Source organism: Thamnophis sirtalis, unplaced genomic scaffold (assembly GCF_051295495.1).
Source record: "Thamnophis sirtalis isolate CommonGarterSnake01/CBP01778 unplaced genomic scaffold, rThaSir2_p1.2 scaffold_2, whole genome shotgun sequence".
NCBI lineage: Eukaryota > Metazoa > Chordata > Lepidosauria > Squamata > Natricidae > Thamnophis > Thamnophis sirtalis.
In genome coordinates, this window is record NW_028261382.1 from 28,913,740 (window position 1) to 28,935,281 (window position 21,542).

Genomic DNA, 21,542 nt, shown 5'->3' on the forward strand with positions numbered 1-21,542 from the left:
GTTACTGGTGCCTTCGAAATTCAGAGTTAGTTTTATCTCACCATTCCTACGCTATGTATTCAATAAACAGTACACTTTTCAGAAATGAAATGATCCTGGATTTTTATTTGGATACTCAAGTTGGATGTTGACAGTTTTTTTTCAACCTAGCAGCCCTTCCTCAGGTTTGTCCCCTCCATGCTTGATTTCCTATACGATATGATGGTCAACAACGGCCAGATAATATCCATGTGTGGAAGAAAAGATGGAGAGAGCCACCTGAAGGCACATCAACCCTTTGCAACCATCAACTCCCGCTTGATAGAGAATCTGGATGGTGCAGATGCTCTCAAGCTTAGATCTTAGCATGGGGTCCTTGGTGCTCTCTGAGCTGGGTGGTTTTCTTGCAAATGTTTCATGACCCAACTAAGGAACATCATCAGTACTAGAAGGGACTGGGGTTTGCTGTGAGGAGGAAGGAGAAAGAGGAGGTGGTGGTGGAGAAAGAGGAAGAGGGGAGGAGGAGGAGAAAGAAGAGGAGGAGGAGGAAGAGAATGATGAAGACTGTGGGGTTCTTGGTGCTCTCTGAGCTTGGTGGTTTTCTTGCAGACATTTCATTACCCAACTAGGGAACATCATCAGTACAAGAAGGGACTGGGGTTTGTGGGGAGGAAGAGGAGGAGGAGAAAGAGAAGAAGGAAAGAGGAGTGGGGTCCTTGATGCTTTCCTGAGATTGGCTGTTTTCTGGAAGACATTTCATGACCCAACTAGGAAACATCATTAGTGCTAGAAGGGAGTGGGGTTTGGGGGGGGGGAGGAAGAAGAGGAAAGAGGAGGAAGAGGAGGAGGAGGAGAAAGAGAAGAAGGAAAGAGGAGGAGGAGTGTGGGGTCCTTGATGCTTTCTGAGCTTGGCTGTTTTCTGGAAGATGTTTCAGGACCCAACTAGGAAACCTCATCAGTGCTAGAAGGGAGTGGGGTTTGGGGGGGAGGAGGAAGAAGAAGAAAGAGGAGGAAGAGGAGGAGGAGAAAGAGAAGAAGGAAGAAGGAAGAGGAGTGGGGTCCTTGATGCTTTCTCAGCTTGGCTGTTTTCTGGAAGATGTCTACCTGTTGGCTTTCCCAAAAGAGAATCCAGAGGCCAAACCCTGCAGGGCTCACCTTCGCTTTCTGAAGCTCTTTGAAGTGCATCTCGGCGTTCACCTTGCCTTGGACCTCCTCGTGCTGCAAGCGGTCCATGAGCTGGGTCTGCAGGAGGTACTTTTTGTGCAGCTCCTCCTTCTCGACCGTCAGCTGCTGGTAGGCAGCGATGTATTGCTGGAGGTGGGCCAAATACTGATCCCTCTGGTCCTGGAAGTCCTGAGCTTCGTGGGTCTTCAGAGACACCTTGGATGGAACGAGACCCAGTGAGCAAAGATCTCACCCCACAACGTCCCTTCCCAGCATCCCCCGTAACTCTGTATAGAAGGCGAAGCTCTCCTGACGGCATCACTAGCTTAAACCCGATCAAGGGTGACGTATTGCCTTCCCAATATTCTCTCTCCCATCCCCAAAACCAGTTCTCCCTAGTTTGAGGGCATCTCAGCCATGATTTCACGTTGAAGAAGATCAATTTTGCTTTCCCCAAAATCTAGACCAGAGTGGCTCAACGTTGGCAACTTTAAGATAGATAGGCCTCAACTCGCAGTTTCCCAGCCGTCATGGAATTCTGGGAGTTGAAGTCCACCTATTTTAAAGGGGTCAACACTGAGGAACCCTGTGTTCTGAGCTAGGCTTCCCCAAAAATCACGAGGCAGAGTCCTGGTCCCGACAAAACCCCTTTTGTTAAATGAATGTGAATTCCTTTCATTCACGTTCAGCCAAGTCCTGGCATAGAGTCTTTCAAAGGAGTATTTATGACCACAGACCTTATCTGCCTTGGAAAGCGGCCATGTAATATTTTCCAATTGAGGTGCTGTGTAAGGAAAGACTTGGGCACAGAGTCCCTGAGATTCAGGGACAGATCTTCACACTCCTGAAACAAATCTAACGACCGAATGAACTAATTGTTTCCTGCAAAAGCCCCCTCCCCTTTCGCTCCTCTTTTATTTCCTATGGGAGGGGCCATTCACCTTCCACCTGTGACTCTACTCCCAAGTCGACTCTGATTTCTGAGTTGTTCCTTTTTTTTCCCCTTTCAAATTCATTCATAGATATACATTCTTATAATTGCTATTTAACATTTATCTATTCATCGTTAGCTCTATACTCATTTTCACACACACACACACACAATATAGTTTGGGTCACTTTCTTGCCACCCCATGCCTCATATCTTATTTTGCAACAACCTTACTCCTTCCATCTTCTCAACCTCCCTTCTCTACCTTCTTCTTTCCTCTTCTCCTTCCTTCTTTCTTTTCCCCCTCTCCTCCTCCCTTCTCCTCTTTCTTACACTCTCTCCTACTCTGAATTCCTCACCCTTATTTTCTCTATTCTACCCTTTCTTCTTTTCCCTCATCCCCCCTCCTTTTCGTTGTTGCCTTTCTTCTGGCAGCTCTGCCCATGCGCACACTGGGAACAGGCTCCAGCTGTTCCTCTGCTTCACTGCTGCCTAGCTCTGAAGGCAGCTGAGAACCGCCAGACGGCCTCGGCCCTGTCTCTGTCTCCAATGCAGACCCCTCCTCCGAGCCTTCTCCAGCCTCCAGGACTGGCCCATGCTCCTCCCCAACCTCTTCACTGTCTGACTCTGCTAGCCACTGGCGGACCACAACACCCTAGTCAAGATGGAAGATTGCAGTGACAATCAACCAACAGTGAAAGCAATGGCCTTGAGTGTAAGGAGCTGGGTTTGGAGTCAAGAAATTCCAAATTCTTGTGCTGGGCACCTGCCCTACGCAACCTAACACCCCAGATCAAGAGCCACCTGTGCAAAATAGGTTCTGCTCCCAGGATAAAAGCCCGTCTGGACTCAGGACCCATAAGCTCAAAGAACCTTGCCTTCTCCTTGAAGTCCACCAGCTTCTCTTGAAGTTCTCCCAATTTCTTGGCCAGCTGCTTCTTCACGTGCTGTTCGGACTGCAAGGCATTTGTGAGCTCCATGTTCTCGTTGGTCTGAAAGGGAAGAGATGATGATGGTGGTTCAAGGAACATCCAGGTGGGCCTCGACTTACGACCACAATTTGAGCCCAAAATTTAAGGTTGCCAAGTGAGAAATGTGTTAAGGGGTTTTTGCCTTGTTTCCTTGCCGCCTTGGTCAAGCGAATTGCTGCAATTGTGAAAACGAGTCACACAGTCGTTATGTGAATCGGGCTTCCCCCACGGACTTCGTCAGGAGGTCGCCAAAGGAGACCATGTGACTCTTAAGACACTGAAGTGGTCATAAACATGAGCCAGTTGCCAAGCATCACGTGACCATGGGGATGCTACAATAGTCGTTGTATGAAAAATGGTCGTAAGTCGGGTTTTTCAGTGCGGTCGTAACTTTGAACGGTCATTAAACGAACTGTTGTTAAGCCAAGTACCCAAATCAAACTGATGAGAGATGTTTAGGGGCTATCTCGAGGGATATTTTTTTTGGGGGGGGGGGGGAAGAAAGAACATTAAAGAGGCAAACAACACACCTAAGCAAGAATCTTTCAGGCTTCCTCTCTATAAAGTAGAGATGGTGCAATAACGGCAGCCAGAATTGTATAGGTCTCAAAATTGGGAAAATGGAAATATGCCCTCTGAGGAAATGGTGAAAGAGAACATATTAGACTGAGCTGAGATGGATAGGTCGACAATGGAAATGAAAGACAAAGGAGAAACAGAATACTTTTTAATTCGGGATGGATGGTACAATTGGCTTGATAATAATACTGTGTTTCCCGAAAATAAGACAGGATCTTATTATCAGGGGAGGGGTTATTGCTTTGGGGGCACCAGGGGGCTGCTCTCTTGTGAGCGGGGTCCCAAAGAGCCGAGCACAGCCTCAGGGACGCTGTCGCTCTGCCACAACCATAGAGCGTACGCCCAGAGCGGCCACTGCTGGAAGACTCGGTTTGGAAAATGCTGGGATATGGCAGTGGCAGCGGAGGTGCCCTGGCTCTGCGGGGACAGCTGGGCCAGGGCATCATGAGGCACGTGAGCAGAACAGCCGCTGGCGCAACCCCTCTCTCCAGCTGTACAGAGCGCCATTTACTGGCATTTTGAAGGCGACAAGTCGCGGGAGGTAGGCAGCAGCGAACAGGTGCTCATGCGGCTTGACGATACCTCTAGGTCAGTGAATGGTGCTGTGCCCGGATGGAAAGGGGGTTTGCTGGGTGGCTGCTCATGAGCGTGGTCGCTTTATGGCTGCTGTGACAGCGCAACACAGCCATTCGGCCCTGAAGTTGTGCCTGGCTCTTTGGGAGCTCGTTCACAAGAGAGCTGCCACCCGGCAACCCCCCTCTCCAGCTGGGCACAGCACCACTCACCAACCTAGCGGTATCCCGAAGGCGCCAAGCAACACAAGCGCCTTTGCCCCCCCCCCCCGTTCCCGTGGCTAGGCACCTTCGGGATACCACTAGGTTGGTGAGCAGTGCTCTGGCCTGGCCGGAAGGGGGGGGTTGTCCAGGGGGCTTATTTTTGGGGGGGGCTTATATTTTTGGCAAGGCCTTATTTTCAGGACATGTCATATTTTCAGGGAAACACGGTAGATGCAAAGGTTAGAAAACTAATAATGACAGACAGTTAAGGAATTAGAAATTAGAAATAAGTGTAAATATGATGAAAGATGAAGAAAAATTATTACCGTATTTTCACAACTATAAGCCGCACTGAAAATCCTAAAATTTGATCCAAAACTGGCAGTGCGGCTTATAACCCGGTGAGCTTTATATATGGAAAAAGATCGAAAATCTCTCCCTCCCGATTTTACACTCAAACTTGAAACTCGCAAGCGAATGACCGCGAGCAGGCACGCACACGTCCCTTGGGTCTCTCCCTCCCTCCTTAGCCGGGAGGCACCAAACTGCGCCCAGCAATCCTCACTTCGTCCTGGTTAAGGGTGGGAGTGTCTGAGACGCCGCTGGGAGAATGTCCACTTTGGGTTGCCGGGACAGCAAATTTCAAGGAAAAACGCAGCTGCTGGAATCGGTGCACCACCGAAAGTTCTCTGGTCTGGCTGCACCCGAGCTGGTGAAGCGCCCTTGCGATCGGAGCAATTGCGCGGCTCACCTGCACTGGCTGTCTCCCTGGCGATAGGCGGGCGGTTGCGAGCACTCCATCAGCTTGGGTGCAGCCTGACCAGAGCCCTTTCTCTTCTCAGAAATGTCTTCTCAGTGGAGCTATAGCAGCCTGCATGCCCCTTTCAGGTACTTGGACCCCCCCCCCGGGAGGGAGGGGGCCAGCCAGAGGGGCATAAAGGGAGCCGCAGCTTCTCTGTGAATGGAGGGGAAAGAGTTCGGCTTCTCTCTGCCATTTAAAGGCTGCAGCAGGGAGAATCCCAACTTTTTTCCTCTCCCTCCATTCAGAACGAAACTGCTCCAGCCTCCCCCACCCCCACGTTGCCCAGTAACCCTAACCTTCGCGCTCTTCTCCGCGTTCTCCTCGGGATTGCAATAGATGTCCAGAAGCGGCTTTGGGGCTAATGGGGATTGGATTTCCAGCTCGATAGCCCCTCCCGCTTCTGGATGTCTATTGCAGTCGTGAGGAGCCGAGGAGAGTGTGGAGAAGAGCGCGAAGGTTCTTGGCGCTCCGGGAAGCGGAAGAGGCGCGCGGTTTGGTTTATCCTCCCTGGATGTCGCAGTAGCAGCCCCAAACTCACCGATCTCAGTGTTTTTCGCATCGGGGTGTGCTGCAAGAGGGAATGAGTGAAGAGTGAAGACCTTTTCCAGCCAGCGCAAAGGACTCCCCCGGACTTTTTTTGCTGAGCACAGGCCGACGGGCCCGCACCTCCACCACCAGCAATCCGGAAAGGTCTTCACTCACTCTCTCTTGCAGCATGCCCCGATGCGAAAAACACAGAGATCAGTGCACTTGGGGCTGCTGCTGTGACGTCCAGGGAGGATAAACCAAGCCGTGCGCCTCTCCCAGCTGCTTTCACGGCTTCCTGGAGCGCCAAGAACCTTCGCACTCTTCTCCGCTCCTCGTGACTGCAACAGATGTCCAGAAGCATCGGGAAACGTGCGGCTTATAACCCGGTGCGCTTTATATATGGAAAAAGTTTGAAAAATTAACGTTAATTGATACTGTGGCTTAAAATCCGGTGCGGCTTTTGGTCGTGAAAATACGGTATATATAATAGTATATATGTTACAAAAAATTAAAAGTGATCTAGAATGATAACTATATAATGTATACAGAATAGTATATATAAATGTAAAAAAAAACTGTGGATATAAACTGGTATAGAGTTGTTGCAAAGGTGAAACTGATGTAAAATGAAGAAAACTGTGTGTGTATAAAGATAGATATGATAGATAGATTATAGAGATAGATATGATAGATAGATGATATGGATGATAGACAAGACAGATAGATGATAGATAGATAGATAGATAGATAGATAGATAGATAGATAGATAGATAGATAGATAGATAATGATAGTAGATAGATTATAGAGATGAATAGATGTGTGTGTGTGTGTGAGAGAGAGAGAGAGAGAGAGAGAGAGAGAGAGACAGAGAGAGAGAGACAGAGATGGATTTAAATTTGGAAGGATAAAAACTACCCCCGCCTCTGCTTTCTGGAGTTCGGGCATAAGGCTCCATTACGGTCATAACCCGAGGATTATGCATCGGCCTTGGATTGGGGGTGGGGGTGGGGGGAAGAAACATACCAGTTTGACAAATCCGTTCTGCAGCTCCGCCAGCTGCTCCTTCAGCTCCCGGTTCTGGGTCAAGGCCCGGCTGATGGTCGCTTTGTCGCTCTGCATATTCTCCAAGATCTGCTGCTTGTCCACATCCTCCTCGCTGTAGCGCTGCAGGGCCTTCTCCAGCTCTTGGAGCCGCTCCTCCTGCTCTTGGTTTAGCTGGCTCAGCTGCCCATTGTCTCGCACCTGGATCTGCCATCGGCCCAGCAGCTCCTCCTTCTCCTTCTCCAGACGAGCCAGCTCCTCTTGAAGATGCACTTCCGTGGGCGAGGGCACCGGAGCAGCAGGGACGGATTCCTGGGCCTTCACCGCTGTGGAAGAAAGGAGGCTTATTTACGGATGTCTGTTCTGACTGAGGCCTCCCAAAAGGCACGAAACAAAAAAAAAAACCTTTTATTCATTGTCTGTGAATTCTGCTCATTCACTGCCAGCAAAGTCTTTCAAGGGAGGATTTACGGTCACAGACCTTATCTGGCTTGGAGAGCTGCCAGGTCAATCTCTGCAGAACTTGGCCAGGTGTCTCGGAGAGTCACGAACCAATGAAGCGAACTAATTGTCTCCTACAAACTGCCTTACTGCCAAGTCGACCCCTGTTCCTTAGCTGTTCCCTTCGTCTGGCAATTTTGCGCATGAACACACTGGGAACAGGCTCCAGCTGTTCTTCTGCCTCACTGGTGTCTGACTCTGAAGGCAGCTGATAACTGTCAGACGGCTCTGACGCCCTCTCTGCCTCCGACACAGAGCCTTCATCCGAGCCTTCCCCAGACTCCAGGACTGGCCCAGGTTCCTCCCCAACCACCCCACTGTCCGAATCTGCTGGTCGCTGGCAGGCCACAACAGGTTCCTCCTTCGGGGTTAACCTCATTGCTTATTTTTTCCCCAGGAGCATCTTCTCTCTACTTCCAACGTCCCAGAATAATCACCATACGAGATTGTGGATGGCCTCTTGGTGGGCCACAATGATGTCCTTGGATCAAGCTGACTCTAATGGCAAGTCTAGATGGAAACATGATTGACCTCCAGACCTTCCCACCCTCTGTCTCTGTCCACCATCTTGGAGCAAGCATTGATAATGCTGCAGCTGAGGGATCTTTCCACCGAGCTGTGGACGTAGGAGGGATGCGTTATAACACAGAGTAGTAGTTCGCCTGCCTAAGACTAACCCTATCTGTTTGGTTCACACTCGTGCCTTTTCCAAGGTGTGCCAGAGGGTGGCGAACTGCCGTATTTTTCAGAGTATAAGACGCACCTTTTCCCCTCAAAAAAGAGGCTGAAAGTCTGGGTGTGTCTTATACACTGAATACAGCATTTTTTGCCTCTTGAAACCCCACCCCTTCACCAATATGGCTGTGCAGAGCCTTCAGAAGGCTTATAGGGTGCTCTTGGGGGCTGGGGAGGGCACAAATGAGCGAAAAACAAGCCATTCCCCCCCCCAAGCAGGAGCACTCTATAAGCCTCTTAAAGGCTATGCATGGCCTCTTTTTTTTTTGACAAAAAACAGCCCATTTTCGCGAAAAATGCCCCCCCCCTTTTTTTGCTCATTTTGCCCCCTCCCCAGATCCCAGGAGCACTCTACAAGTCTCCTAAAGGCTTTGCATGCCCTTTTTTAAAAAACAAAGCGGCCCATTTTTGGAAGGTCTGCAAAGTGCAAAAACCTTTTTAAAAAATTTGCCCCTTCAAAATCTTGGGTTGGGTTTGGGTTTATTGGTTTTGTATGCCGCCCACTCCCGAAGGACTCCAGGCGGCTCACAATAAACAGGGGAGGGAATAAATAAGACAATACAACAATTTTAAAATCCACAACAGTTACAATTAAGACGGGGCTGGGTGCTTTAACAGGATCTCCACGGGGAGCTCGTTCCAGAGGGCCGTCTTGGTGCGTCTTATACTCTGGTGCGTCTTATACTCTGGTGCGTCTTATACTCTGGTGTGTCTTATACTCTGGAAAATATGGTAGTTCTGCACCAGAAAGAAAAAAGCGAACGGCTTTCTTGCAGGGTCCTCTTAGGCCCTCTCCTTCTGCCAAAGCCACCTTGCAAATGGGCCTTACAATTGGGAAGGTCCAGCGCCAGGAGGATGCTAACCATCTGCATGAAGCCTCAGCTTCTCTCCCCACTGAAGTGGTACCTATTTATCTTCTTGCACCAAATAGGCTTCCCAACTGCTAGCTGGGCAGGAGCTGAGAGGTGAATGATGGGAACTCACTCAGGCCTGGACTTAAGCCGCTGGAACGAAGACAATCTCCAGCATTAAGTCACTGAGTCACTACGCTCCAATTTGGAAGACGGATGGGGTGAATCAGGTGACCGGAAGGAGGCACTTTGGCGGTTGCAAATGCTGGCATTTACCTGACTGACTGCTGAGTAGCTCCGACAGGTTGGTCTCCAGCTCCCCGATGCGAGTCTCGCTGAGTTCTTTCTCTCCCATCAGAGTTCGGACCTGTGGGGAAACCCAGTTGTACCAATTTGAAGGGCAACCTCCAAAACATTAAGGCAAGGTAAAGGCTCCCCTCGCACCTAGGTGCCAGTCGTTCCCAACTCTAGGGGACGGTGCTCATCTCCGTTTCAAAGCCGAAGAGCCAGCGCTGTCCGAAGACGTCTCCGTGGTCATGTGGCCGGCATGACTCAACGCTTGAAGGCGCACAGAACGCTGTTTCCTTCCCACCAAAGGTGGCTCCAATTTTTCTACTTGCATTTTTGACCTGCTTTCAAACTGCTCGGTTGGCAGAAGCTGGGACAAGTAACAAGAGGAGGCTCCGTTTCGCAGTCCTTGGGGTTTGAACCGCCGACCTTCTGATCGACAAGCTCAGCGTCTTAGCCACTGAGCCACAGGTATAGGCTTACCTGTTCCGAGAGGAGCTCGACTCGTTGCTGCCAGATGTTCCCTTCCTCCTTCAGCCGCAGGACGTATTGCTCCCGTTCAGCCTGCAGTTTCTGCAAAGATTCTGACAGCTGCTCAGCGGGGAAGAAGGAAAGAGAGAAAGTCGGGTGGTTCGAATCAGATTCTTGAGGACAACTGACATCAAGGCCAAATCCCCAGCCTTCTTCTGAAGGCATCCCCTCTGGACATCCAACTTACCTGGGCAATTTGGCTTTCTAAGTTGGCTCTTTCCTCCAGTGCAGCTTGCAGCTGCTGTGCAGTAGTATCTGAGATCCCTGGTTGGCTTGAAAACTAGCAAAAGGGTAAAAAAAAAAAACCCACACAGTTATCCGAGTCCTTCTTGTTCCATCTCCTTCTCTCTCCTTGTCCAGGAGAGAATTGTCAAGGTTGAGGTCCAGAGTGAAGCTGTCAGGCCTGCAACCATCTTTTCTTTTGGATCTTTGGCCTGCCGCACTTTCTATTGTTCAACTATGCATTTTCTATGGTGGGAAAATGGGAGGGGGGATTGTATGGAGTTAGATGCTATGTAGCCATAACAACATTCTATCTAGGAAGCCAAGGTCATCCTTTGTCCCTGCACCTCTGCACCTGACTGGAACTGGATGGGTGGACTCTGTCTTCATGACCGTAGGATATTGGACCATGGGATGGACTTGTGGGTGTGAGGGCAAGATCTTAAACTTTCAATTGGGTGGGGAAAACTGGGAAGCGTGCAGATTAGGGTTTTCCCAGATGTGCCAACATGGCTCTCTTGATAAATTGGAACTTTGAGCAATACTTTGCCTCGGACTCTGATTTACTTTTGGATGCTCTTTGGAACCCTGACAGATGTATTAGTTAGACCAGTGAATTAGGGAGAGTCGGGGGGCTAAGCATAGCCTACTTCATACCATTCTTGGATGGGGGCTGGGGAAAGACTACAGGTAGTCAACAGCTGAGAAGAAAGTTCAGTATCCCCAAAAGATCCTGACAAATGGTGGAAAGGCTACTTGCAGTCCCAATAACACCGATACCTGCTGAATCACCAGTTCTGCCATTTCCAGTTTCTTGTGCAAATCTTCCACGTCCAGTTTCATGGCTGAGTTTTCAGAGATCAGGTTGCGCAGTTTCTCCAACAACTCCGAAGTCTGCTGCTTGAGTTCTTCGTTGGTTTTACTAAAGGGAGGGAGAGCAAAATGAAGATCTCCCTCATTGGTATCAATCAGCATCTTCTTTTAACGACCCCATAATCCCTTGGGGGGGAAGGGGGAATCTAAGCAACTGAATGGAACAGAGTGTTTACTGGCCGGATGCTCCTCCTGTCACCAATGTAGAGTTTTGTTCAGCAAATACACCATATTTTTTGCAGTATAAAACGCATCTCCCCCCCCCCCAAGAGGGTGGAAATTTAAGTGCATCTTATCCACTGAATGTAGCCCCGCCCACCCACTGGTCCCCACCCTTTGGCCTCTGCCTCCCAGCAATTTACCTCCTTGCAGCAGCAAACGGGGAAAATGGGGCTTGCGGAGGCTGCAATAGGCTATAGCAATCCCTACAGCCTGAAACAGCTGATGATCGGGAGAAATTGAAAGTGAAACTTGCTGTTTGCGCCACCAGGCAAATTGCTGGAAAGCAGAGGCAGATTTTTTTTTCTTGTGCTAATCAGGCTGTTTGCTGCAAGGAGGTAAGTCAATAACTATAAATGCCTATCGAATGTTCAAATGATTAGACTTATTTTTTTAAAGACTGCTTTATCATTGTTCTAGTCAGCTTAACAAAATGAAGAAGCTTTTTAAAATAAATGCTGGATCTGAAGAGGCCCAGTGCTATTGTATCTTCTTTTAAATAGCAGAGAATAACATATACTTCCAGAAAGCCACATCAATTTTAACAGCACCTGTACAAGTACAGCCTGAAATGTAACACTACAAACAGCGTATATTGTCTGTACTGTTTGCTGTTTGTTGCAAGGAGGCAAATTGCTGGGAGGCAGAAGCAGATATTTTTCCCTTGTTTTCCTCCCCAAAAGCTAGGGGCGTCTTATACTTGGAGTGTCTTATACTCCAAAAAATACGGTATTCTCAGTGTGCCCAGAGAGAGAAAGATGTGCCTTTACCTAGGATTGAACTCACAGCCTCCTGATGGTGAGGCGAAGGCTCCACCTTTGGCCACTGCACCACTCCTTCATTACTATCAATACGCTAAAGCATAAAAATTGATGAATCTTACCTCTGCTTATACATTTCCAGTTTGAGGTTATCTCGTTCCTTTGCTAGCTCTTTGTTGTGCTGCGGGCAAAAAAGGGAAACCCAACAAAACAGGCATTTATTATTTTTTTTTAAAAAGAGATATATTTCACTGGGAAATATTCCATCCGCCAGTCAGTGCCGACTGGGAAATATTCCATCCGCCAGTCAGTGTCGACTGGCAACTACGCGGAGGAGAGCCTTTTCAGTAGTAGCTCCGACCCTTTGGAACGATCTCCCCGTGGAGATTCGTACCCTCACCACCGTCCAGACCTTCCGCACAGCCCTTAAGATCTGGCTATCCCGTCAGGCCTGGGGATAAGATCCTAATCCGCCCCACCCGAATGCTGAATGAATGTTGTGTTTTACTGTTTTATTTTATTTTATTCACATATTTTATGTTTTGTCTTGCACTCCTTCCCACGAATTGTAAGCCGCCCTGAGTCCCCTCAGGGAAAAGGGCGGCCTATAAATGACAAATAGAACTAAACTAAACTAAACTAAAAATGTCGCCAAATAAGGAATGGAGAAAGCCTGCGGTATCTGCCTCCTGTGATGGGCACAAAACTGCCAAAATTAAGGATTCTATATCAGTTCCCCAGCATCTGTTATTAGGTAACATAATTCAGATTGGTCGGCTGCTCCGATTCCCTTTACTGCTTTGGAAAACTAAAAGGTAATCGATTGGATGGAATGTTTTTAAAGCACGGTCTCATAAAGCACCAGGCAGAATTGGACAGCAAGTTAGCCCACTGACTTTTGCCAAAGCAAAATCCCGGAGGCCGGAAACACGCTCGCACTTCCAAACTTCTGGAAGTCCCGTTTTTTCCCCTTCCTAGGTTTTCCTAAAAACGGCCTCCCCTGGGGTCTGAAAGCCCGCCCTGAAGCCTCCCGACACCGGAAATGGAGCGGGGTGGGTGGGAATGCCACACGTCTCCCTGAGCCTCCCCCCCCCCCCGCATCCGTGCGCACTTTCTCCCGCATGCACAGCAGACCCGGAAATCAGCTGGCTGGTGGGAGGTGCTCGCACGCATGTGCGGTGGAGGTGACCTTATGTTCTGACCCAGCTCCCAAATACGAGAAACCCTCTGTATTTAAATCAATGTTTCCTTTATTAAGAGTGCCAGCAGCCCAGGTAAAAATTCTCTTTGATTGTAAACGAGTTAACAGCAGCTAGAATTGTATTTGCTAAAAATTGGAAAAATGAGAAAATACCAACGCAGGAGGAAGTTATTCACAAAATAATGGGAATGTGCCGAAATGAGTAAATTGACCTTTGAAATTAGAGAACAGGAAGATCAACAATTTTATAAGATATGGGATTTAGTCTATAAGTGGTTAGATTAAAAAAACACGGAAATGAAAGATGTTAGAGAATGTTATAAATATAAAAATAGAATTACAGAATATAACATGGCTTTATGTTCTATGTTTTGTTTGTCTATGTCTGTTTAAAAATAAAAACTTTTTAAAAAAATTCACACACACACACACACACACACACACACACACACACACACACACAACAGGCTATCAAGTCTGCCCGACAGGGAGATGAATAGTTATCTGCTACATCTATTCATCTCCACTCCCTGCCTTTGATCCCCAGAGTTAGGCTGGGGCTTTGCTAGCAGTGGTGGCTCTTCCGTCCCAAGGACCAGCACATAGATTTCCACAGTTCTCCTCTCCTCTGCCTTCTGCACTTCCGTGTTCCAGGCACTGGACCCAGTTGTTCCTCCTCTTCCTCATCAGACACCTCCAGACCTGGGGACTGTTGACTCTCCATCGGGGGGCTGATAGACGACCCAAGCTCCGTCTGTCTCTAACAGCTCCACTCCCTCCCCCACCCACAAGAGCTCTCAGGTTGCCTTATTACTGACCCTGACTCCCACACATTTTCCTGCTATGATCGAAGAGTGGCAAAGTGGTTAGCGTGGCTACCTCTGCTGACTGCCCGGCTGCCAACTGTTTGGCAGATCGAATCTCACCAGGCTCAAAGCCTGACTCAGCCTTCCCTCCTTCCGAGGTGGGTCAAATGAGGACCCAGCTTGTTGGTGGACGATATGCTGATTCTGTAAACTGCTTAGAGAGGGGCTGTAAAGCACTGCGAAGCGGGATATAAGTCTAAATATATAAGTCTAAGAGGCCGGCAGCCAACAGGCCACAATACCTTATTCCTACTTGCTTTGCAAGCATTTGGGGCAGGGAACTAGGCCTTACTTCACAAAAATAAGGAAGCCACAGCGCCAGAGGAGACAAGGAGAGAAGAGGGGAAATGCCCCATGCTTACTTTCTCTGTCTGCTTCTGCTGAACAGAGAGGGAGGAGAGGGTGTATTCCACTTCCGAGAGCCTTTGGCGGGATGACTGCAGCCGGGCGGCCAGGTCCTCAGCTTCCCCTGTCCCAGAAAGAAAAACACCAAGATTAGTGACCCCCGGCATCCAAGCACACCTGAACCCCACCAGGCCAACAGGATGCATGGGCGCTTGGGCTGCTCCAAAAAAAAGCAGGGGTGGACCCGAGTTGGTGCGAACCAACTCCAGGATCAAAAAGGAAAAAAGCACGAAGCTGGGATGAGTTTAAAATTGAAGCCTATCAAACTGGATTTCTTTGAAGATGGCACAAAGGGATCCCGGGCGGTGGGAAAAAAGATTACCAGGTCTCCAATGCCTCCAGGTGATTAAATAAGAAAGGTGGCCCGGAGAGGAGCACTCTAAAGCAGGATCCCCAACCTTTGGGACCTCAGGGACCACTAAATTCATACTTTTAAATCCCGCGGACCACTAATATGATCTGTCTAATGACTGGCTGGATGGGCGTGGCTAGGTAGTCATGTGACTCGGTGGGCGTGGCCAGTTCGGTGTCACTCACGTCAAGGGGCACCATACCAGCCTCTACTTGCCTCTCCCCTCCCAGCCCCTCCTCGCCTGCCCACACAGGCTCCTTAGGGCCCCAACAGGAAGAAGTTGCTGGAGCTGAGCAGCCACCAGGAGAAAGATTTGGCAAAAGAGCTTAGCTCAAATTGGATCTGGCTGAGAAGGTGGCTCAGCAGAAGCACCACACTGAGGACTAGGAGCATAGGCTTTCCAAGCAGAAGGAAGACCTGCGGGAGTGCAAGGCCAGGTACCGGCACCTGGAGGCTCAGCGGGCTGAGATGGTCAGCCAGTTCCAGGCCATGATGCATTCCCACTGGAACGAGGCCCTCCGTCTCTTCCCCACCAGCTGCTTTTCCCTCCAGCCTTCGCCCAAAGCCCCCCACCAGGAGGCCGAAGCAGACCCAAAGTCGGAATTTCTGCCCCCCTCCGACCCCCACAAAAAGACCCCGAAGGGGGAGACTCCTGCTGCCAATCACCTCCACTAGACAGATTAGATCCCACAGATTAGGCCTCCTCTGAATTCCATCCGCCGGCCAGTGTCGACTGGCGACTACCCGGAGGAGAGCCTTCTCCGTGGCTGCTCCGACCCTTTGAAACGAACTCCCCGTGGAGATTCGAACCCTCACCACCCTCCAGGCCTTCCGCAAAGCCGTTAAAACCTGGCTGTTCCCACAGGCCTGGGGCTAAAGAGCTGTTGCCCCCGTCTGGAATGGTATGACTGTTGTGTGTTTTTAAATTATGTATTGTTATGTATCGTTTATTTTTTATTTTTTTGTCTGTACCCCCCCCCCTTCCCTGATTTGATTTGTTAGCCGCCCTGAGTCCCCTTCAGGGGGAAAAGGGCGGCATATAAATATAATAAATGAAATGACTCTCTGCAGCAACACAAGCGTTCATTGCCCGCATCCCTCCCAGGGGCCGTAGTTTGAGAACCCCTTGATTTAGTATATGCAAATAATTTGCAAAGTTTTCTCGCCAGTTGGTGACCACTGTTCTAAAGGGCACCCACCTGCTTTCTGTCGGGCGGCTTGCTGTGTGTGGCTGAGGGCCGTCTGTAATTCGGACTTCTCCGACACCAGGATGCCAATGGTCTGAATGTGGACCTTGAAAGGAAGCCCGGGAGGGTGGGATGAGCTGAGGAGGAGTGAGGGAAGCCAGCGGGCGACAGAACACGGCTTCCCACAAAACCAGGCGCTTCCTCCTGTTAAAAGTTGGAGAAGGGCGCCAGGAGAGGGATGGGGGAGCCGGATACCAAAGGGTATTCCATCTACCTGTAATTGTTCTCGCAGGGTGGCTTGCTCCTTCGCGAACCTCTGCTCGAAGCCCCTCTTCTCCTGTGGGAACACGAATTGTTTACGCTCAAACCGATCGGCAAGTCAGTTCAGTGTGCCGTTTCCCAATCTTTGCCAACCGGGATGAATTCCATTTCAAACCTTGGCAGTTTGGAGGCGGATGGAGTTGAAGTTCTCCCGTCTTCAAACTGCCATGGTTGAAAAACGCTGCTTTATTATATTCGCATATTGCTAGGACCGCTTGGGCGCAGACGTTTAAAAGCTTTCTACAGTCTTTCCTGAGCTTGTCGATCAGAAAGGTTGGCAGTTGGGCGGTTCGAATCCCGAGCACCACGTAACGGAGTGAGCTCCCGTGACTCGTCCCAGCTTCGGCCAACGTAGCAGTTCGAAAGCAGGTAAAAAATGCAAGGAGGAAAATAGGGACCACCTTTGGTGGGAAGGGAACAGCGTCCCGTGTGCCTTTGGCGTTGAGTCATGCCAGCCACATGACCACAGAGACATCTTCGGACAGTGCTGGCTCTTCGGCTTTGAAACAGAGATGAGCAGCGCCCCCTAGAGTCGGGAACGACTAGCACAGGGGTTGGCAAACTTAAACACTCAAAGAGCCATTTGGATCTGTTTCCCACAGAAAACACCGGAAGCCACAAAGGTCCTAACCAGAAGCCCCCTGTTCAATCCTGGAGCCGACTGCAAGTTCGGTTCCCCCACCATAGAGTCTCCTCCTGGTGCGGCGTACTTTTTTCTCTACCTGTCCTAACCGAAAGCCCTATCGATTGTGGAGACAACTGGAAAACCCTCCCCTTGCCATAGAGTCTTCTCTTGGCGCACAGTGCTTCTCTCTCCTCCCCCCTCCCCAAAGCTCCTCTCAAAATTGCGGCGCCGACCGGTGACAGAGCCACAGCAGGAGGAGGAAAGAGCCACATGCGGCTCCAGAGCCACAGTTTGCTGATCCCTGGACTAGCACATGTGTGCAAGGGGAACCTTTGCCTTTAAATTAACTGCAGGCAAGGCAGTTGAAACCCTCCCAATAAAGTTTAGAAGACAGGAGCGGGGAAGCAAAATAACCCCATTTTTTTGTATGCCTTGGATTCTCTTTTTCTCCGTTACCTTGTCCAACTCATTCACAGCCTCTTGGTTCTGTTGTTTCTGCAGGAGGAACAAAAACGGGAGACAGCAAGGATCACTTCTGAATTTAGGCAATGTTGGTTAAGGGTTTTTTTGGGGGGGGGGAGGGGATCAACACCGCCCGAGTGCCGACGCCAGGGCCAGCAGAAGCACCCCCAACCGGCTTCTCCCAACCCCTGCCGTGTTGCTTTTGCCGGGGGGGGGGGGGGGAGGCGAGGGAATTACAGTGGTCTCCCGCTTACAATCGTCTGTTTAGAGACCACTGCAAAGAAGTGACTTGGGACTCATGGAGACAGGCAGCGTTCCAATATAAAGGACTCCATCCCCCACCAGAGTGGGGGAAGAGAGAGGAGGAGAAATAAGAATTCAAAGGGGAAAAAACCAAGGGAAGGAGGGGGGGAATAAAAACAGCGCGTGCAAACAAGCAGGAGGGCGACATGACAAAGGGGGGGGGGGGTTCAAACACAGCGATGCCCCTTTCGCTACCCGAAAACGGCCCTTAGTTGCACAGGAGGAGGCAAGCAGGAAGAGAAGCTGCCACAAGCCACGAGACAAGACAGCCCACATGGGCTTCCTCACAGTGCCACAAGAATTAGAGCAGGCGCCTGGCTCATCTTTAGTTTGGGTCTAGAGAGATCTCCTCTGCCTAAGTCGACACTGAACAATTGAGGACTGCCATTTGTATTCTGATTTCAGGGTTTTTCTTTTGAGTTTTGAACCAGTTTTCGCTCTCCCTAACTTGATGGGGTCAATTGGGTTTATGCCCAGCGGTTACAGAGCAGGGCGGTGGCTCAGTGGTTAAGACGCTGGGCTTAAGGTTCGAGACCCGAGGGCCATGCGACGGGGCGAGGTCCCGCCCTCGGCTCACCTCATGCTCAAACTAGCACTTCGAAAGCAGGCAAATGCGAGTAGATAAATAGGTATCACTTTGGGGGGAAGGTAACAGCGCTCTGCTGGACACAGCAGAGCCGGCAGCAGATTTGGACATTGAGGAGGTAGGGGAGGAACCTGGGCCAGTCCTGGAGTCTGGGGAAGGCTCGGATGAGGATTCTGTGTCGGAGGCAGAGAGGGAGCCAGGGCCGTATGCCAGTTATAAGTTGCCTTCGGAGTCAGACATCAGTGAGGCAGAAGAACAGCTGGATCCTGTTCCCAGTGCGTGCATGCGCAGAGCTGTCAGGAGAAGGGAACAGCAAAAGAGTCTGAAGCTTTTTTTCCTTTGCTGTTGTAACAATGTTTCCTTTGTTCACTCTTATCTGACTATACTGACTGTGCAACAGAAGGGTTTGGAACGTGTCTTTAAAACCTGATAAAGACCCAAGGTCACAAATAGTGGTGTGTGGAAAATATTTTGGCAAGAATTGGAAAAGGAAAGAAAAACTTTAGAACCCTTCTTCTTTGAAAACCGTAAAAGAACATTTGTCTAAAATAAAAATAGATATATTCTTCAAAATCTGTGACAGGCTAGAGTGGCAGATAGTACCAAATTCTTCTTCTTGCTTTTTCTTCATATTTTTCCTTATTCTAAAAAACGGAACAATACTCAGATGAAGAAAACTTGTTAATTCAAAACATTTTGGCTGGACTTCAAAACATCTCAGAAGGACTTGAGAGATTTGACAAGAAATGGGACCGACTATGGGATATTACAAAAAAAGATGATGGGGTTACTGCCCCAGAAATTAAAGAAGTGAATGAAAATACAGAGAACAAAGATAAGAACTCAGATGAACTTATAAATGGAGTAAACGCGAGTGAAAGTGGAAAGAAGAGAAGCTGGAAAAATGACTCTGATAATTTGGTGTTCCACTCCAAACTCCAAGATGTAGGAGAAAAAGAAAGAGCGAAAAAGATGGAGTTAATAAGACAAATCTATTCAGAAACAAACCCGACAACCAAAGTTAAGCTTACATTAATAACAACTCAAGGGCAACAAAACCACATGAGAGATCGAAGACCATTTTGTTACTGGAAAGATACTGGTTAATAATGCCAATTGATGGAAAAAAGCTAGTTAATTTTTGATGATTATTAAGTAGAGATTTTAGTACATTATAGACTGTTTTAGATTACCATTGAATGTTTATCCACTAACATAAATTTACTATGATACTAATAGAGAAATAATAACTCTAGTTAGGATAAATAACCAGGCCATAGAAATGCTAATGTAGATTCTGGGTGATTGTCAAGTAGAAATGTTAATATCTCTTAGATTGTCTTAGATGTCTAATGTTTATTTTCTTAGCACGTAATTAACTAATTTGGGATTGAGGGAAAAGTCCTATAGATCTTATTAATAAATCATTATTTGAAGACGGTTATAAAGTTATAATATTGTGTGGGCCTGGAGAGGAGAGGTGAGATAATCAGTAAATGACCTTTAGTTAACTACAACAACAATGAAATGTTAATGGACAATATTTAATGATACATACAGGTGTGTTACGGGGGGGGGGGGGGGAAGCTTAGATATCTTACTTAACCGAATTAATTTTAGAACATGTCATAAAGGTGTAATGGTATTGGAGATCTATTGAAATTGCAAACGAACGCCAGTAGGTGGTTGTGCCTTCTAATATAAATGATTCTAGATAAAAACATGTTTAAACAATGATAACCAAATGAGAATTATGGTACAGGGATAGTAAAATACATAACTTTTCTTTCTTGACTTAAAATGTACAACATGATTTGAATGAAGTATATGTAAGGACTGTGGAAGAAACGCACGGAATATATTTGTAACCAATCAACAAGATGTAACGAAAGATGATTTTTTTTCTTTTTCTTTTAACCAAAACAATAAAAAAATTTCTCAAAAAAATATATCAAGAATTGCAAGAATCTCCAAGAACAAATCCGAAAAATGTTGGAAATGTCATCAGACGCCAGGCACATACTACCACATGCGGTGGACTTGTACTGAAGCAAAAAAATATTGGGCTAAAATCCACATGTGGTTGGAGAAAATGATACATAAACATATAGATTTAAAACCGGAACTCTTTTTATTGGGAATAATACCAGAAATATACAACAAGGACTTGAAATATCTGATCGTGAATGTATTAACAGCTGCTAGAATTGTATTTGCCAAAAATTGGAAAAACGAGAAAGTACCATCACAGGAGGAAACTATTCGGAAAATAATGGAATGTGCTGAAATGAGTAAGCTTACATTTGAAATTAGAGAACAAGAGGATGAGCAATATTATAAAGTGTGGGACTTGTTTTACCAATGGTTAGATAAAAAAACCTGGAAATGAAACTGTTTACTTATGTTGTAGTAGTTTTTTATCTTTTTTTATTCTCTCTGTTACGATATAGAGTACTACTTATATGATATATAACGGACAATAATGATTTTAATGTATAAGAGTGGGATGATTTGAATACCTTGGTATAATTGTATGTAGTGACCATTTTATACTAGAAAGATCTTTGTATATTAAACGGATCAATGATGATGTAAGGAATAATTGATATATACATGAATTGAAATACTTAACCACTATATGGATTAATAATTAATAAAGAGAAACTATTTTTGGAATTCTAGATGATTAGTGACACTATGGTTAATTGAAAATATGAATGTATATTATAAACCAATGGGAATTCTTTGTTCCAATCTTCGCTTTTTCTCCTTAGAGATAGGTGATACTATAATACTTTAAAGACTCATTGTTATTTGATAGATAATTATGAACTCAAGGAAATAAGGATTGTTACAAATGAAAGAATATTAATGGCAATGTGAACACATAATGCTCAATGACAGTGAAACATTCAGTTATGTTTAATGCAAATCAGTGATGTTAATCTTAATCTTAAGAATTGATGCACAAAAACTTGTAACCAAACGACATGCTTGATGAAATGGAGGAAAGTTGTTCCTTTTTTTTCTCTTGCTTTGTTTTGTATGTGTTGTTTTGTTTAAAAAGAATATATATATATATATATATATATATATATATATATATATATATATATATATATATATATATATATATATACACACACACACACACACACACACACACACACACACATATGTATATGTATATGTATATATATGTATGTATGTATATATGTGTTTGTGTGTGTGTATATATATATATAATAATAATATAAAATAAATAAATAAATGGCTGAAGATCTCACTTACAAGGCCGATGAAACTCCTAGTAGCGTTAACCTGTCAGAGATTAAACAACAGGAAGGTTGGGAATCAACTTGATCTTCAACCGGGAGGGAGGGGGGGGGGGCTGTTGGGAAGACAGGCAGAAGAGCCATCTGAATCTGTCTGAATGGACTTCCTTGCTGAGCTCCATGTCAAATTAGGCCAGGCAGGACC

At 47.3% G+C, this 21,542-nt stretch overlaps 1 protein-coding gene across 7 annotated transcripts in view; it reads right to left on the minus strand.

Annotated features, from left to right (window-relative positions):
* The window catches only part of GOLGA2 (golgin A2), a 48,260-nt gene that overhangs the window by 11,573 nt on the left and 15,145 nt on the right, over positions 1–21,542 (minus strand). For 5 of the 7 annotated variants that reach the window (XM_087704606.1, XM_087704602.1, XM_087704604.1 and 2 more), the window contains 13 exons: positions 21,354–21,383; positions 17,168–17,206; positions 16,040–16,102; positions 15,778–15,871; positions 14,184–14,290; positions 11,877–11,935; positions 10,682–10,823; positions 9,867–9,959; positions 9,632–9,739; positions 9,137–9,227; positions 6,756–7,099; positions 2,953–3,066; positions 1,135–1,359 (listed from right to left, as the gene is read on the minus strand). In XM_087704606.1, coding sequence (XP_087560732.1) covers positions 1,135–1,359; positions 2,953–3,066; positions 6,756–7,099; positions 9,137–9,227; positions 9,632–9,739; positions 9,867–9,959; positions 10,682–10,823; positions 11,877–11,935; positions 14,184–14,290; positions 15,778–15,871; positions 16,040–16,102; positions 17,168–17,206; positions 21,354–21,383 — 1,509 coding nt within the window. The remainder of the gene's footprint in view (positions 1–1,134; positions 1,360–2,952; positions 3,067–6,755; positions 7,100–9,136; positions 9,228–9,631; positions 9,740–9,866; positions 9,960–10,681; positions 10,824–11,876; positions 11,936–14,183; positions 14,291–15,777; positions 15,872–16,039; positions 16,103–17,167; positions 17,207–21,353; positions 21,384–21,542) is intronic. The other 2 variants (XM_087704605.1, XM_087704601.1) reach the window with 1 other exon arrangement.